Source organism: Gopherus flavomarginatus, chromosome 3 (genome assembly GCF_025201925.1).
Source record: "Gopherus flavomarginatus isolate rGopFla2 chromosome 3, rGopFla2.mat.asm, whole genome shotgun sequence".
Taxonomy (NCBI): Eukaryota; Metazoa; Chordata; order Testudines; family Testudinidae; genus Gopherus; species Gopherus flavomarginatus.
The window spans coordinates 159,753,484-159,771,545 of NC_066619.1; the positions used below are offsets into that span (position 1 = coordinate 159,753,484).

At 40.8% G+C, this 18,062-nt stretch overlaps 1 protein-coding gene across 2 annotated transcripts in view; it reads left to right on the plus strand.

The window, feature by feature from the left end:
* The window catches only part of CDS1 (CDP-diacylglycerol synthase 1), an 88,933-nt gene extending 71,294 nt beyond the window's left edge, over positions 1 to 17,639 (plus strand). For both annotated transcript variants that reach the window (XM_050945189.1, XM_050945190.1), the window contains exons 9-13: positions 5,701 to 5,769; positions 6,689 to 6,841; positions 12,794 to 12,913; positions 14,689 to 14,792; positions 16,626 to 17,639. In XM_050945189.1, coding sequence (XP_050801146.1) covers positions 5,701 to 5,769; positions 6,689 to 6,841; positions 12,794 to 12,913; positions 14,689 to 14,792; positions 16,626 to 16,755 — 576 coding nt within the window. In that variant the 3' untranslated portion in view covers positions 16,756 to 17,639. The remainder of the gene's footprint in view (positions 1 to 5,700; positions 5,770 to 6,688; positions 6,842 to 12,793; positions 12,914 to 14,688; positions 14,793 to 16,625) is intronic.
* Positions 17,640 to 18,062: the final 423 nt, after the last annotated feature.

Below are 18,062 nucleotides of genomic sequence, written 5' to 3' on the forward strand. Positions count from 1 at the left end.
AATATATTATTTTGCATATAGCAATCTTAGGTCAACCCCCTCATGAGCTTGTTTTTTTATAATTAAACCTGTACAGTTAGGGCTTGTGGAAAGGAACTGATAATTAGAAAATGACAGACCTTATTAGTTGGTCTTCCTAAAGGTTTCTCCTTGTGTTAAGGAGCTGAGCTGTTAGATCTCTATAGAGCTTTATGTAACTGTCTTGATGCAATCTACTTGAGGGGTTGTGTACTTGAATCACATGACCAAACGTGTAATTTTAGGTCATTGTTCTACTGGTGCAGGGCAGATAAGGTAGTTCTTCATATTCCAGTTAGCTGGGATAACAATCACTTGGGGTAAGTGGCTGTTGGTAGTGTGTGTTGTGTTTGGGGGTTACTTGCTGTTTGCTGAGCGTGTGTGTGTGTGTGTGTGTGTGTGTGTGTGTGTGTGTGTGTTTGTTTGAAGGACCGTCTGCTGTGGCTGGCAGTTGGAAGCTGTGAGCTTCTAAACAAGGTTTGAAATCTAGAAGCCTCTGTTCATTGGCTTAGCCTTAGTCAGAGGGTGGGGCTATAAGGAAGACGAGGGCTTTATAAAGCTGTGAGCAAGCAACCTTGGAGCTTTGCAAACCCGAGCCGCTAATAGGGAGTTTTGAGAGGGAGTTTGGAGGGGGAAGGAGGCAAGGTACACTTGCCATTCTTTAAAACCTTTAGACTAAACTATAATCAAAATTGTTTGATTTAAACAAAACCCATCATTAACCTAGGTAGCTGTAGGAGAGAATGCAGGCAGAAGCCCAGCAGCAGAGTGGGGGCTATCCTGTTCATTGTGCTCAGTGTAGCATGTATGATTACCTGCCCTGAGGGTGGGTGGCATATGTGTGCATTTGGTGCAAGGAGCTCTTGGCCATCAGAGACCACGTACGGGTTTTGGAGGCCACGCTGGCAGAACTAGAGGAGCTAAGAGAGGCAGAGAGGTATGTTGATGAGACTTTCCGGGACACTGTAGAGTGGCCCCCTCTCGGTCAGACAACCCCTGCGCTGTTGAGAAGGATGAAAGGCCCAGGGAAGCAGAGCAGTCAATGAGAGTAGAGGGAAACCTTCCCTTAGTTGGGGCCCTCCTTCCAGATGATGTTGGGGTATCCTCTTACACTGAGGTTACATCTCTGGGGGAGGAAACTCCAGTCATTAGGAAAAGGCAGGTGTTAGTAATGGGAGATTCGATCATTAGAAACATAGCTGAATTTGTGATGACCGGGAGAACCGTATGGTGACTTGCCTGCCTGGTGCGAAGGTTGTGGATCTCTCGAGGCATCTAGATAGACTTATGTGTAGTGCTGGGGAGAAACCGGTGGTCATGGTACATGTAGGTACCAATGACATAGGGAAGGGTAGGAGAGACGTCCTGGAGGCCAAATTTAGGCTGCTGGGAAAGAGACTGAAATCCAAGACCTCAATAGTAGTATTCTCAGAAATAATTCCAGTTCCACGCGCAGGGCCAGGTAGGCAGGCAGAGCGTCAGAATCTCAATGCGTGGATGAGACTATGGTGTAGAGAGGAGGGGTTTAGATTTATTAGGAACTGGGGAAACTTTTGGGATGCGGGAGCCTATATAGGAGGGATGGACTCCACCTAAACCAAAATGGAACCAGACCGCTGGCACTTAACATTAAAAAGGTTGTAGAGCAGTTTTTAAACAAAGAGATGGGGGAAAGCCGATTGCTGCAGAGGAGCATGTGGATCGGACAGAGACGTCTCTTAGAGGAAAGCATATTGATAGAGATTCTCTAGGGTCACGTCTACACGTCTGCCAAATCGGCAGGTAGTAATCAATCTATCGGGGATCGATTTATCGCGTCTCGTGTAGATGTGATCAATCGATCCCCGAATCAACGCCCGTACTCCACTTAGGCAGGAGGAGTAAGTGCAGTCGACGGAGGAGCAATGGCAGTCAACTTGCCGCCATGAGGACAGCCAGGTAAGACAAACTAAGATACATCGACTTCGCGTAGCTGAAGTTGCGTATCTTAGATTGATTTCCTTCCTCCGCCCTAGTGTAGACCAGCTCTTAGTTTTAGTCAGGAGGAGGATGGAAGAGGATAAAGTAGGGGCCAGACCAGACAAGAAACATTCACATCAAAAAGAATCTGACACATCAGAAAAGGGCAGACAAATAAACAGTGACAAGTTTTTAAAGTGATTGTACATAAATGCTAGAAGTCTAAATAATAACATGGGTGAACTAGAGTGCCTCGTGTTGAAGAAGAATATTGATATAATAGGCATCACAGAAACCTGGTGAAGTGGGGACAATTAATGGGACACAATCATTCCGGGGTACAAAATATCAGAAGGACAGAACAGGTCATGCTAGGGGCGGGAGTGGTGGTGGGGGGGGGAGAAGAGTGGCACTATATGTGAAAGAAAATGTAGAATCAAATGAAGTAAAAATCTTAAATGAACTCACATATTCCATAGAATCATAGTAATTCCATGCTCTAATAAGAATGTAACAGTAGGGATCTGTTATCGACTGGCTGACCAGGACAGTGATAGTGACCATGAAATGCTAAGTTTGATTAGAGAGGCTATCAAAATAAAGAACTCGATATTTCCGCTCGGTAATAGTGACCATAATATGACAACATTTTAACATTCCTGTGGTGGGAAGAGCTCCTCAACAGTCCAACACTGTGGCATTTAATTTCAGAAAGGAGAACTATGCAAAAATGAGGAGGTTAGTTAAACAGAAATTTAAAGGTACACTGACTAGAATGAAGTCCCTGCAAGCTGCATGACCACTTTTCAAAGACACCATAATAGAGGCCCAACTTAAACGTATACCCCAAATTAAAAAACACAATAAAAGAACTAAAAAAGAGCCACCGTGGCTTAACAACCATGTAAAAGAAGCAGTGAGAGATAAAAAGGCATCTTTTAAAAAGTGGAAGTCAAATCCTAATGAGGTAAATAGAAAGGAGCACAAACACTGCCAAATTAAGTGTAAAAATGTAATAAGAAAAGCCAAAAAGGAGTTTGAATAACAGCTAGCCAAAAACTCAGAAGGTAATAACAAAATGTTTAAGTACATCAGAAGCAGGAAGCCTGCTAAACAACCAGTGGGGCCTCTGGACAACTGAGATACAAAAGGAGTGCTTAAAGACGATAAAGTCATTTGTGGAGAAACTAGGCGCACGTCCAGACTAACCCGCGGCATCGGCGGGTTAAAATCGATTGCTCGGGGATCGATATATCGCTTCTAGTCTGGACGCGATGTATCGATCCCCGAGCGCGCTTACATCGATTCCGGAACTCCATCAACCCGAACGGAGTTCCGGAATTGACACGGAGAGCCGCGGACATCGATGCCGCGCCGTCTGGACGGGTGAGTACCTCGATTTTAGAAATTCGACTTCAGCTACGTTATTCCCGTAGCTGAAGTTGCGTATCTAAAATCGATTTTAATACCTAGTCTGGACGTGGCCTAAATGAATTCTGTGCTTCAGTCTTCACAGCTGAGGATGTTAGGGAGATTCCCAAACCTGAGCCGGCTTTTGTAGGAGACAAATCTGAGGAATTGTCACAGATTGAGGTGTCACTAGAGGAGATTTTGGAATTAATTGATAAACTTAACAGTAACAAGTCATCAGGACCAGATGGCATTCACCCAAGAGTTCTGAAAGAACTCAAATGTGAAATTATGGAACTATTAACTATGGTTTGTGACCTGTCCTTTAAATCAGCTTCGGTACCCAATGACTGGAAGATAGCTAAAGTAATGCCAATATTTAAAAAGGGCTGTAGAGGTGATCCTGGCAATTACAGACCGGTAAGTCCAGCGTCAGTACTGGACAAATTAGTTGAAACAATCGTAAAGAATAAAATTGCCAGACACATAGAAGAACATAAATTGTTGGGCAAAAGTCAACATGGTTTCTGTAAAGGGAAATCGTGTCTTACTAATCTACTGGAGTTATTTGAAGGAGTCAACAAACATGTGGACAAGGGGGATCCAGTGGACATAGTGTACTTAGATTTCCAGAAAGTCTTTGACAAGGTCTCTCACCAAAGGCTCTTCCGTGAATTAAGTTGTCATGGGATAAGAGGGGAAAATCCTTTCATGGACTGAGAACTGGTTAAAAGACAGGGAACAATGAGTAGGAATAAATGGTAAATTTTCAGAATGGAGAGGGGTAGCTAGTGGTGTTCCCCAAGGGTCAATCCTAGGACCAGTCTTATTCAACTTACTCATTAATGGTCTGGAGAAAGGGGTAAACAGTGAGGTGGCAAAGTTTGCAGATGATACTAAACTGCTCAAGATAGTCAAGACCAAAGCAGACTGAGAAGAACTTTAAAAAGATCTCACAAAACTAAGTAATTGGGCAACAAAATGAAATGAAATGTGGATAAATGTAAAGTAATGCACACTGGAAAAAATAATCCCATCTATACATACAATATGATGGGGGCTAATTTAGCTGCAACTAATCAGGAAAGAGATCTTGTAGTCATTGTGGATAGTTCTCTGAAGATGTCCACGCAGTGTGCAGCAGCAGACAAAAAAGCAAACAGGATGTTAGGAACATTCACAAAGGGATAGAGAATAAGACAGAGAATATCTTATTGCCCTTATATAGATAGATAGTATGCCCACATCTTGAATACTGCATACAGATGTGGTCTCATCTCAAAAAAGATACACTGGCATTAGAAAAGGTTCAGAGAAGAGCAAATAAAATGATTAGGGGTTTGGAACGGGTCCCATATGAGGAGAGATTAAAGAGGCTAGGACTTTTCCGCTTGGAATAGAGGAGACCAAGGGGGATATGATAGAGGTGTGTATAAAATCATGAGTGGTGTGGAGAAAGTGAATAAGGAAAAGTTATTTGCTTGTTCCCATAATATGAGAATTAGGGGCCACCAAATGAAATTAATGGGCAGCAGGTTTAAAACAAATAAAGGGAGTTCTTCACACAGCGCACAGTCAGTTTGTGGAACTCCTTACCTGAGGAGGTTGTGAAGGCTGGGACTATAATGGGGTTTAAAAGAGAACGAGATAAATTCATGGAGGTTAATGTTAGCCAGGATGGGTAAGGAATGGTGTCCCTAGCCTCTGTTTGTTTGTCAGAAGGTAGAGATGGATGGCAGAAGAGAGATCACTTGATCATTACCTGTTAGGTTCACTTCCTTTGGAAAACCTGGCATAGGTCATTGTTGGTAAACAGGATGCTGGGCTAGATGGACCTTTTGGTCTGAGCAAGTATGGCCATTCTTATGTTCTTATGAGAAGCCTTCTTTTGTCTTCCCAGCTGATGTTTCTTTGCTTGAAAGGGCATGTACTGCCTATCTTGTTCTTGGAAATGTCTGAAATGTTTGTTTTAGCTGAAGCTTACCAAAAAAGAAAAAAAATTCAGCCTGAGGCAAACATCTGGCATGGAAAATTTCAGCCCAAACAGTTTAATTTTTGTCAAAATTGTAAGCGACTGAAAACAGGGTCAGTGCTGGGCAACCTTAGCTGTAGAAGTCACTCTGTGATATGCTTGTTCACTTAACTGTCTATGTGGGCATACGTGTAGGTATTTGCCTGGAAATGTCTGCACTCAGTAGTGCATGTATACTTTGAAAACCAAGCCCTGAGTGTTTAATTCTGGTGGTTGTGCAAAACAAGTATCATGATATATAAATTGTTAATTATATCAACTCCTTCTCTTTTTGTGATTAGCTGTCTCCTAAAAAGACCTGGGAAGGGTTCATTGGAGGTTTCTTTTCCACTGTTGCATTTGGATTTATTGTAAGTAGCTGCAGGATTTTCCTTTTGTAGTTTCAACCTTTAACTTGGGATTCTTAAATTTGACAGCAGCATTGTTTCAGTTGTCAATCTGCTATTATGGTGTATAGAAGTGGTGATCTCTTGTTATCTAGAGAATTCATTCCACCACTGATAAGTAATTACAAAGCATATATTTTCTAACTACAGTAAATGGTTGAGGAAACACTAAACTTTTTTGTACTAACCATATCTGCCAGATTACATATTGTTTCCTATTCTTGTTAAGAGTTTGTATCCATTATAAATGTTACAGTTCTGGTGAGAATAAATATACACTTATTTTGTAACTGAAATCTATTAATGGCCTTCTTCACACTCAGCAAAATGACAATGATTTACATTTGTTTGATTTAAAAATGCCATCTTCCTTGCTACAGTATCCATAGGTTTAGACAGCTAGCTTAAATTTATGGTATGCATGAAATAAAATAATTATAGATTTGTAGTTTAACGTATATAACTTATAACAGAGGCTTGTGAAAAATCACCAACTCAAAAAAAATTGTAGATGTGCTTTTTCTTTCTTAAAATCAAGATTTCATTTAAAGGTGAAGTGTAAGAAACAACACATAGTCATTATCAGCGTCTCCTGATGTATTATTGGTTGTAGTAAGGAAACAATCAGCTGGCATGACCTCAGGGGATCTAAAAAGAATAACAAAAGTTAGTAATATCTTAGTAATATGCTGAATGTCCATCTTAGCCGGCTTAGTGAGGAGTCGCCAATCTCAGAAGGGATGTTCTATCCACTTTGGAACCATTTTGTAACAAATATACTTTTTAACTTCTGTCAACCATACATCAACCATATAAAAGCAATACTATCAAGTATGTCTGCAGCAAGAAATAAATACATCATAACTCTTGATTTGCTTTTCAGTTTGCCTACCTTTTGGCTCAGTATGAGTATTTTGTATGTCCAGTGGAATACAATAGTGAAACAAACAGATTTGTTACAGAGTGTGCACCGTCAGAGCTCTTCCAGATACAGAACTACTCTGTACCTCCATTTCTGCAGGATGTGTTGGGAAGGGTAAGGAAAAATAACACTTTTTGGTTAAAATTGAATTTTTATTTGCCTACTTTTGTACATTAAATATTATTATTAAAGGTGACATAGTTTGTCTCAAAAGCCAGGGATTGAATGAATATGTAGGAGGAGGTAGTGTCACCCGTGGAGGGTGTCACTCCAGAACGTAATTGAGGTATATTTGGTGGAGTTGTGTGGGGGATCTTGCACTCTCGCAACTCATGCTGTACCTCTCATGGAAATTGAAGACTGATTTTATAACCAAAATATAATGTGAGAGAGCAATCTGGTGTCATTAACAAAGTTTATTTCTGCAAGTCAGCCGTTCTGTCTTGTGATGAATTGTACACAAAGTTTTACTTTAAGAGTTAAGGCCTGATCCTTAGGCCCATTAGAACTTGAGTTGGCACATTTTGTTTGGGAAAGAGATTGAAAAGGAAACAGTTATGGCGCTTATACTGGCACTAGAAAAGGTTCAGAAAAGGGCAACTAAAATGATTAGGGGTTTGGAGAGGGTCCCATATGAGGAAAGATTAAAGAGGCTAGGACTCTTCAGCTTGTAAAAGAGGAGACTAAAGGGGGATATGATAGAGATATATAAAATCATGAGTGATGTGGAGAAAGTGGATAAGGAAAAGTTATGTACTTATTCCCATAATACAAGAACTAGGGGTCACCAAATGAAATTAATAGGTAGCAGGTTTAAAACAAATAAAAGGAAGTTCTTCTTCACGCAGCGCACAGTCAACTTGTGGAACTCCTTACCTCAGGAGGGTGTGAAGGCTAGGACTATAACAGCGTTTAAAAGAGAACTGGATAAATTCATGGTGGCTAAGTCCATCAATGGCTATTAGCCAGGATGGGTAAGGAATGGTGTCCCTAGCCTCTGTTTGTCAGAGGATGGATGGAGATGGATGGCAGGAGAGAGATCACTTGATCGTTGCCTGTTAGGTTCACTCCCTCTGGGGCACCTGGCATTGGCCACTGTCAGCAGACAGGATACTGGGCTAGCTGGACCTTTTGGTCTGATCCGGTACGACCGTTCTTATGTTCTTATGCTTATCCAGCATGTGTGCAACATGTTAGCCTGGACATCACCCTCTTGTCCAAGTCAAGCACATGCTGAAATCCTTAATGCTATGTAGAGTAAGGGAAAATTACTGACTGGTAACTCTGTGACTTAGTGATCTTGTTCCCTCTCATGCCCATCCTACAGATTCTTTGGAATGAGCTTTGTACCTCCACTTACAAGAAAACAGCAGATTGTCAGTCAATCCAGTTTAAAAAGCCCAGCTCCCTTCCCTTTCCTTCAATCAGAAAATTCTAAAGCAACCAAACAGGAACAAAATAGAATAGTCCATCACTCCCCTCCTTCGAGGGGAAGAGGAGATGACTGACAAAAACAGAATTACTGGTTGTCATGGTATAATTCCCCACTCTGAACCTTAGCATCCAAAAGATGGGGTACCAGCATGAATTCCTCTAAGCTCAATTACCAGCTTAGTACTTGTAGCGCTGCCACCAACCAGGAATTCCAGTGCCTGGTACAGTCTGGTCCCCACAAAACCTTGCCCAGGGACCCCCAAGACCCAGTCCCTCTGGATCTTAACACAAGGAAAGTAAACCCTTTCCCTCACCGTTGCCTCGCCCAGGCTTCCCCTCCCTGGGTTATCCTGGAAGATCACTGTGATTCAAACTCCTTGAATCTTGAAACAGAGAGGAAAATCCACCTTCCCCCCTTCTTCTCTCTCCCCCTCCCAGACTCTCCCTGAGAGAGGAAGTAATCCTAACACAGAGAGAAAATAACCTCTCTCTCCCCCTTCCCTCTTTTCTCCCCACCAATTCCCTGGTGGATCCAGACCCAGTCCCCTGGGGTCTCACCAGAATAAAAAAACAATCAGGTTCTTAAACAAGAAAAGCTTTTAATTAAAGAGGGAAAAACAGTAAAAATTATCTTTGTAAATTTAAGATGGAATATGTTACGAGGTCTTTCAGCTATAGACACTGGGAATACCCTCCCAGCCTAAGTATACAAGTACAAATAAAAATCCTTTTAGCAAAATACAAATTTGAACTCCTTCCAGCCAAATACACATTTGCAAATAAAGAAAACAAACACAAGCCTAACTCGCCTTATCTACCTAGTAGGCACTATTCTGGACATATAAGAGACTGTATCAAAGAGATTGGAGAGAAACCTGGTTGCACATCTGGTCCCTCTGAGCCCCCAGAGTGAACAACAACCAAAAACTAACAGCACACACAAAACTTTCCTCCCTCAAGATTTGAAAGTATCCTGTCCCCTGATTGGTCCTCTGGTCAGGTGACAGCCAGGCTCACTGAACTTGTTAACCCTTTCCAGTCAAAAGAGACGTGAAGTGCTCCTGTTCTATTAACCCTTAACTATCTGTTTATGACACTGGTAAGTAATTTTCTCTTGTTGTACGTCACCTCCTCTTCCCCATCCTCAAATTCCTTATGCTGAACTGGTAAAGGAAGCGCTAACAAAGCAGTGAGCTTACCTATACATTGTCGTATCAACCCTTACCTGTCAAATAGAGCATTTTAAACAGAGTGCAGGTTCAGCATATGCTACACGATAGAATGTGTGAAGAGTAGCCAAGTCTCTGCCTTTAATACACATTTCTGCCAGGAAAGCTGCAGTTCTTTTTGTGGATTATTCTTTTATCGGTAGCAGAAATCCGCCACCTTGATATTTTCTTCTTCAGTATAGTCCTTGGAACATAAATCATACTCTCCAGGGCATCTGGTTTTCATGATGTAAATTGCACTTCGGTAATCTTTTGTACTGGCGTTGTAAAAATTTGAAAGTTCCTTAACATCTAATAAATTAAAACACCATGGAAACAAGATGGGAAGAAGCTAAGTCAGAGGTGGGCAAACTACGGGCCACATCCAGCCTGTGGGACCCTCCTGCCCGGCCCCTGAGCTCCTAGCCTGGGAGGCTAGCCCCCATCTCGTCCCCTGCTGTTCCCCCTCCCTGCAGCCTCAGCTCGCTGCGCCACTGGCGCAGTGCTCTGGGTGGCGTCGCTGGCTCCAGCTGGGTGGCAGGGCTGCCTGTCCTAGCACTCTGGGCAGTGTGGCTGTAACGCTGCCAGCCATCGGTGCTCCAGGCAGCGTGGTAAGGGGGCAGGGAGCGGGGTGGAGGGTGTTGGATAGAGGGCAGGGGAGTTCGGGGGGTGGCTGGGGACAGGGGTGTGGCTAAGTATCAAGGCGGTCAGAGGGTGGGGAACGGGGGCAGGGGTTTCAGGGAGGCAGCCAGGAAGGGAGGGGTTGGATGGGGTAGCAGGGGGCAGTCAGGGGCCGAGGGCCAGAGGCGGTCAGGGGACAGGGAACAGGGGATTGGATGGAGCAGGGGTCCTGAGGGCAAGAAGCATGGGGGGTCAGATAGGAGGCAGGGCCAGGCCCCGTCTGGCTGTTTGGGGAGGCACAGCCTCCACTAACCGGCCCTCCATACAATTTCAGAAACTAGATGTGGCCCTCACTTCAGAAAGTGTGCCCACCCCTGATCTAACTACAAACCACAGGTTGTTTCAGATGAGAGTATTAACTTTTGGATGAATGTCCAATCATCTTTCAAAAATGGAAGACAGAGAGGAGTTATAGCTACAGCTGCCACGGTGGTTCTCTCATCACTTAAACCATGATTATGGCTTTTAAAAAACAAAACTTAAGGGGATAAAAGGACTCATTCCAATAAACTGAAAGTGGGGGAATATATCATTGCTTTGAGGCCTAAAATAAATCTCCTTGAAGGACTAGTTAATGAATTGCAAACCTTCATAAAATAAAAGCTTGGCCCTTAAGAGCAATATAAGGGTGAAATCTAACCTTAGTGTGCAAGCTGAGGCCCCTGACTACAGAGATGACTAAGGGAATTTTTCAGTTTCTTGAGAATCCCTAGAGGAGGACGCCTAGCTTCTGCACAGTGCCACCTATGGGAATAATCTGGCATGTGTCACAGAAGCAGTTCGTTCAACAGTCCACCTCAAGAGAACCCCACTTATGTATGTTACTCTGTCTAAAGAGTTATAGAATTGGCTCAGATTCATATAGGGGAATCTGCCCTCTAAGAAGGGATGTAGTCTTAGATGTACCCTTGCTGGCAGATTCTGTACATTCATGGAAGAAAGCCAGAATGGTTTCTGCCCAGTTCATTTGACCTTTCAGTAAAGAAAGAGGGAATGTAATCCTGCAGTGGTCCAATGCAAACTATATGTTTGCATTGACAAAAGGCTACAGCTCCATACACGGTACTAAGTCAGTTTTGTCAAAGCTCTTGCAAGTCAGTTGATGGAAAGGGCTTTAATGTCTCACATGTCCTGTTGAACACAGTCATAAAGGCACAAACTCCATTTATCTGGTTTTAAAGTTGTTTGTGTCCAGTTGTCCTTCCTATGCTGCCTAGTGCCAAAGCAGGAGGGGGTTTTGCTCAGCAACCAAACTGAATGATCTCTCATCACTGTTGATGTTTTTCTGATTATTAATATTCAACACAAACCCGATAACAGTTGTTAATTGCATGCTCCCGCAACAGACTGGACTTCCAAAAAAGTCAAAATCTAAAGGACTTCCTGTCATTCACTCAGGTTGATGCTTAGATATTGTTTTGTCCTGACCAAAAACCTCTGCGTTGAAGCAGTCTCCTGTGGGCCCCCAAACCAGGAGACTGGTGGCTGTGATGCAAACTGGGAATATAAAATTTAGGAATGCTAGGCCATAATCTGTATAGACACAGATTAGGAGGTTGGGAATTCTCTGGTATTTAAATAGGTCATCAAGAGCTTTCTTCTCTGAAGGACTCGGTGCCATGACTTTGTGTGATCATAGGGGACTGCAGGAGAGAGAGACATTTAGAATATTAAGTTGCTACAGAATATCCCAGCAGTCTCTTAATCTTGAGGTAAGAATGGAATTATGTAGAATAGGAATCTCTGCTGATAATAGAAAAACTTTCCTGTCTGACGTATCTAACAGACCAGAAGCTCAATTAAAAAAAGTGCGCAGGAAATCAATCATCAAAATGAGTATAATCTAACAAGTTTGAGTGCACAATATAAGAGGGAAGAATACATTTCCTTTCTCTATAGAATTCATGGCTGGTGAGAGTGGAAATCTCACCAGCTAGGAAAGTTCTTGCAATAGCTACTTTGTAATTTTCTAGAGCTACCAAAATGCATAAAATATATGGCTGCTTCTGGGACTTGGAGGTTAAGGAGGTAGTCATTCCCCTCCGGCAGTGTTGAAATGCTGGAATGATTGTTGCATGAGTCCACCATACTGTCAGCAGCAAAGCATTTGAGAGGCATAAAAATGATAGTTACCTGGAAGGGAGACATTGGGTTACTAGAGGGCTTTCAAACACTGGCAAGAGTTACTCTTTCCAGAAAGTAGTAGGCAAGATGTTTTTTTCCTTTCCTGAGAGGAAGAAACATTAGGAAAGAAGGAAACTGGAAAGATCTGAGATTCAGAAGGTATTGGAGCTGCATCTTGTATACTAGGATGATTAACCATAGATTTCTTTCTTTCTGATAAATGGAGATAGAAATCAGTTTAAAGAATCTGTAGAATTGGGTAGGGAAGGGGAAATGTTATATTTGACAAATCCCTTGTTATATCTAAGGTAAATATTAAAATACTTCAGTAATACTGAACAGGCAATTCTTTTCACATTAGATAAAATATGTATTGGTATGTTCCATAACATGTCTATTTTTTCCCCTCTGCAATGAAGACAAGTACCTTTTTATAATAGAAAAGTTGGAAATTTTCTGTGAATCACATTGGCTTTGCAACAAAATGTATTTTCTCTGTTAGTAAAATCATTTTAAGGTCTTCATGTTGAATGTTGTATTGTTTGGCCTTGAGTATCTGGAATAATTGTAAATAATCGTAAATTAATGTATACTATCGCTAATAGTTGTCTTCTTGCAGGAAACAGTGAATATGTACCCCTTCCAGATGCACAGCATTGCTTTGTCAACATTTGCATCTTTAATTGGGCCATTTGGAGGCTTTTTTGCTAGTGGATTCAAAAGAGCTTTCAAAATCAAGGTGTGTACAGATGTTTGTAGATTTTTAAAAAACCTATGAAGACTTTGATGGAGCCACTTCCTAGAATTTTAATTAGATGACTTCACATTATAACAGGGGTTCCCAAGATGGTGCCCACAGGCGCATCTAAATGCGCCTGCGTCCTGGTCGGTGGTCGAACATCCGCCGAAATGCAGGCGAAATTTGATGGCATTTCGGTGATGACGCCGCTTGCCGCCGACAAGCAGCGTCATCCAGAGGTGCCGCTGCCGAAATTTGGCGGCATTTCAGCGTATGCTTGACCGCTGCCACAGTCCTTCATCTGGCACCCGCCAGACGGAAAGGTTGGGGACCACTGGATTATAATGATCTAGACACACTTGTTTTCTGCTAAACCAGCATGATGTGATAACAAGCTACCATTAGCCTCTGAAATGGTATTCTTCTTAATCAGAGAGATGTTGCAGAGTATGCTTTGGCAAATAATGTTCTCAAACTTCATATGTTTTCAAGATGCACTATGATTTCCATGCTGGCAAATCTTAGCACTTTCTGGTTTCATTGTGCACACATTTTGGTATCTGACCTTTTGCGAGTTACCTCTTTTTATATTTGTTTATATTATGAGGTAAGAAATTGTGTTATACATAAATATTTATATGGATGGTAATATACATGAATATGTGCTGACAATTTGCTAGAACAGGGGTAGGCAACCTATGGCACGCGTGCCGAAGGCAGCACACAAGCTGATTTTCAGTGCCACTCACACTGCCCGGGTCCTGGCGACTGGTCCGGGGGGCTCTGCATTTTAATTTAATTTTAAATTAAGTTTCTTAAATGTTTTTAAAAGCCTTATTTACTTTACATACAGCAATAGTTTAGTTATATATTACAGACTTACAGAAAGAGACCTTCTAAAAATGTTAACATGTATTACTGGCACGCAAACCCTTAAATTAGAGTGAATAAATGAAGACTCAGCACAGCAGTTCTGAAAGGTTGCTGACCCCTGTGCTAGAATATATCATTGAGTATATCTCCAATAAAGTTTGCATGCCCTTTTGAACACTGCTTCCATTTCAGATTTTTCTTTTGTAAAATTAGAAAGTATTTGAATACAATGCTTATACAGAGAGTGATTGCTTATACAATATGAATTTATAAAGACAAAACATTCTTTTTAATTAAGGAAATTTGGAAATCAATGAAATATATGGGGGATTTGCAAAGCTGACATAAAATAAACAGTAATATGGACCCTTGGATCTCAGGATGCCTTTTCCATTTTAACATTCAGAGAGCATCTTGTGGAGAGAGGTTTTTATGTGAAATAAATACTTCAGCAGCTGCCACTCTGGTAGAAAAGGGGATAAAAGTATTCAGCTGTGGGAGGTATTAGAACCTATACAGACCAGATGCTAGAAGATGATACTTAAAGATCAGAAGGCTTCACACAAGATAGGATAATGTGTAGAGGTAGATGGTGCTGGTCTAGCAGTTCAGTGCCTAATTTGTTCCAGTTCTGCCACTGACCTCTTGTGTGAACTTGGGCAAGTCACTTAACCTGTTTGTTTCCCTCCTCTTCCTCCTGCCCTTTGTCTGTCTTGCCTGTTTGGATGGTAAATTATTTAGGACAGAGACTGTCACTATTGGTAGAGTGTTGGTAACATGTCGTTTCAGTTGGTACAGCATGATGGGGCCTATACCTCAGTTAAGCACTGCTGTAATACAAACGAAAGATTAGTGAGGTAATGTACCTGAATATTTATACTACTGCATTTTTTTCCTAAAAGGATTTTGCAGACACTATTCCTGGCCATGGCGGAATAATGGATCGCTTTGATTGTCAGTACTTGATGGCTACTTTTGTTCATGTGTATATCACCAGTTTCATAAGGTATTTTTTGCATATAATAAATATATATAGTCAATATAGAGATCTAGCAAACTTTCTTCCATTACATGTAGTTCTGTTCTGCTGGTACAGCAAAAGTTAGCTTTAAACATGATTTATGCAGTTACATTTGATCAGAGGGATCTCTTGAATATTGGAGCCATTGTTAAATCTCATGAAACTTCTATAGAGGTCTTGCAACAGGCTATGTTATCCTAGTCTTTTACTACTAGTTATCGGAAAAAGTAAGAGTATGTACCCAACTGAATATAAAGAAAATGAATCTGAAATAACCCCTATGAATTCTGATTTTTATTTGTGGTAATTGGAGCAGTGGCAGTTTCTGTGTCTTGGGGAGAGTCTGTAGGCTTCAGGTAAATAGAAGAAACTATCAAGCTTCTACATTTTCTGTTATCTGACTTCTAACTTCCTGGTTCAGATTTTTTTTTTAAATATTGTTCATTAGGACATTCCACTTATTAGAAACATTGCCAAATTATCTCTCAGCCACAGCAACTTTGAAGGGGATGCTTTTAGAATAACAACTGTATTACAAGGCAGCTTCTTTTACTGTAGTTCTTAAGATGCTTGGGGATAGACTTTCAAATTTAGGGGTGTGTAGTTGTATGCATCTCACTTATGCTCACAATATCCAATATGCATGTGTACATTGGGTATTTGTTCATAAGTTAAGAATACGCAAATGTGTGGACTTAACTATAGGTGGCTGATACATGTCTGTCACACTTTGTCATAAATACATTTAAAATATTGTAAATTACACTTGAGATTTCCTGAAAATAGAGTTATGGATTGATGGTCTTTTAAATTCTAGAATTGGAAAGTGTCCTATTAAAGAAACTTTATGAACGTATTGTCCACTACCATGCGTAGCCTAGTGCCCATTTATTTGGGTAGTATACAGCTTATCCAACAACAGAGCAGAAAATGGCTTTGTCAAAATGGTCTGCAGAAAGTGACCCCTTGCTAGCAAGAATTTAATCTTAGTGGCAAGTAATGAGAAAGGAGGCTTCAGGTTTTTGTTACAGAGGATCAGGCATTACACCATGAAAAATGCTTTTTTCTGCTATTTTTAACTGCTGAGAATTATGCTTGTGAAAAAGGAACATCTTGTAATCATGTCAACAATCAGCAAGCATAGCTGACTATATTTGTGATTTGTTTCTTTGTCACTGAAACATGATCTAACTATGTTAGGAAAAAGTCACAAGAGACATGCCCTACCAAACACCTATGGGAGGGCCATAATCAGAAGTGTCTGTTTTCCTATATTTGATGTACAAAACACCATTCAAGGTTTTTGTAACGTTTAGGCTAAGACTTGCAGCAGAAAGGTCCTCTCTGCCCTTGGATTTCTTGTTTCAAGATCTTTTCCCAGTGGTTAAAATACATGCAACAGGCATCACTTGGCTCATTCTTTGGCAGGTAGCTTGTTAGCATGAATATTCTGGAAGGTGCATAGGGTGAGAAAGTCAAAGCAAGCAATTTTGGAATCGGTCATGGTGAGAATGTGACCCAGCAGCAGCCTTTATGCATTTGTGGCTAACCCAGTTAAGACATCTTACTACATTTTATACAACAGATACAGTTGGAGAAAGCAGGTTTCAGTTATGCTCACCAGATAACACACACGTTCTGGAGGGATCATTACACTAGAAAAATCTCTCTCTCTCTCTCTCTCTCTCTCTCTCTCTCTCTCAAAAAGTAGACACTGCATTTATACCATAGGGAGAAAAACAAACGATGTCACTTCTGTATGGTAGGTTTAGAGCTTTTAGTGAATTAATTTTTTTTTTCCTTAAATTTCATTGGCAGGGGTCCAAATCCCAGCAAATTACTGCAACAACTGTTGGTACTTCAGCCAGAACAGCAACTAAATGTATACAAAACCCTGAAATCTCATCTAACTGAAAAAGGGATCCTTCAGCCACCACTGAGGGGATAGTTGGACTGAATGGACTTAAAAAAACAAAAACAAAAAAACCCTGCCAGAAAAGCACTGAAAAAAAACAAGTCACAACTTTGCATAATAATCGTGGTTGAACAAGAAGTAGATAGTAGTTTTGAACACATGAATGTTTCCTGAAACTACTGTGAATATTTAATAAGATATATATAAAATTTAAGTTGCTTGTAAAATAACTGTTTGTTTAACGTATGTTTTAGTTTCTGAAGTTGATGGTGTGAGCGCTCCTTCGGTATCCAGCCTGACAGGTTAAATAGTTTTTAAAATAACTATTCCTTTTCAGCAGTTTTATGTCACAATAACTAAACTGAGGAAATGTGAAGACTGTACTGGCACTGTGCAATTTATAAAGCAACTTTTAATGTAGCTTATCAGTACAGTTGTTGCTTTTAATTCGTTTTATAATACTATATATCTTAGCAATAAATCTGTCATACTTAGTCTCAAATGGTTATTGAAGTATAACCAAACTGCAGTAAAGTGATGTTGATTTATCTACTGTGCAATTGATTACATCACTTGCCAGAAAGTAGTCTGCCTTGAGAGCTGCTCAGAAAATTGAGGCTGGAATTTAGAATAGAATATATCAGGGTTACTGCTGGATTTGTACCATTACTGTTTTACTGAAAATGACTAAGGTTAGCCAAGTTTCTAGTTAATGGCTTTGAAAAAATTCTCCAATGAAATCAGTGGATCCTTGCAAGATAAAGACACTTTTACTGTTGAGGTGCCTGGGCAATAGTATCCTCTTTTGGAAGAATCCTTCTGGATTACAAACACAAATTCATGCATCCAGAACTAGAGTGGAGATTAACTAACAGATAGGGTTCTCCAGTCCAGCAAATGGACATCAACAATCCTAGATTCACATCCTGATGATTGGTCACTGTCTGTCTGAAGTGAGCTCATTCTAGCCTTATTTCTTGTGCCTCGATTTTTTTCCCATCTGTAAAATGGTGATATTTCCTCCTTTATAAAGCACTTTGAGATCCTTGGATGAAAAGTTCACTATAAGTGCTTGCTTACTTAATATTTTTATTATTATTATTCCCCTGAAAGCAGTCACTGTTATCGGACTGACCAGACGCACAAAGTTCCAGGTGGAGATGGTGAATGGCTCTTCTGCCATCTGTTATCAACAGTTGAGTAACTCTAGGTTCTCAAGTAAATTTGGGTAACAATGTAAGGATGCAGTTGAGAAGGATATACTTGAGAGAGCTGCTCTTTCAGTAGACTTAATTATGTGTGAAAACAGTTGACACTGTAAAATGGTTAATGTTAGATAT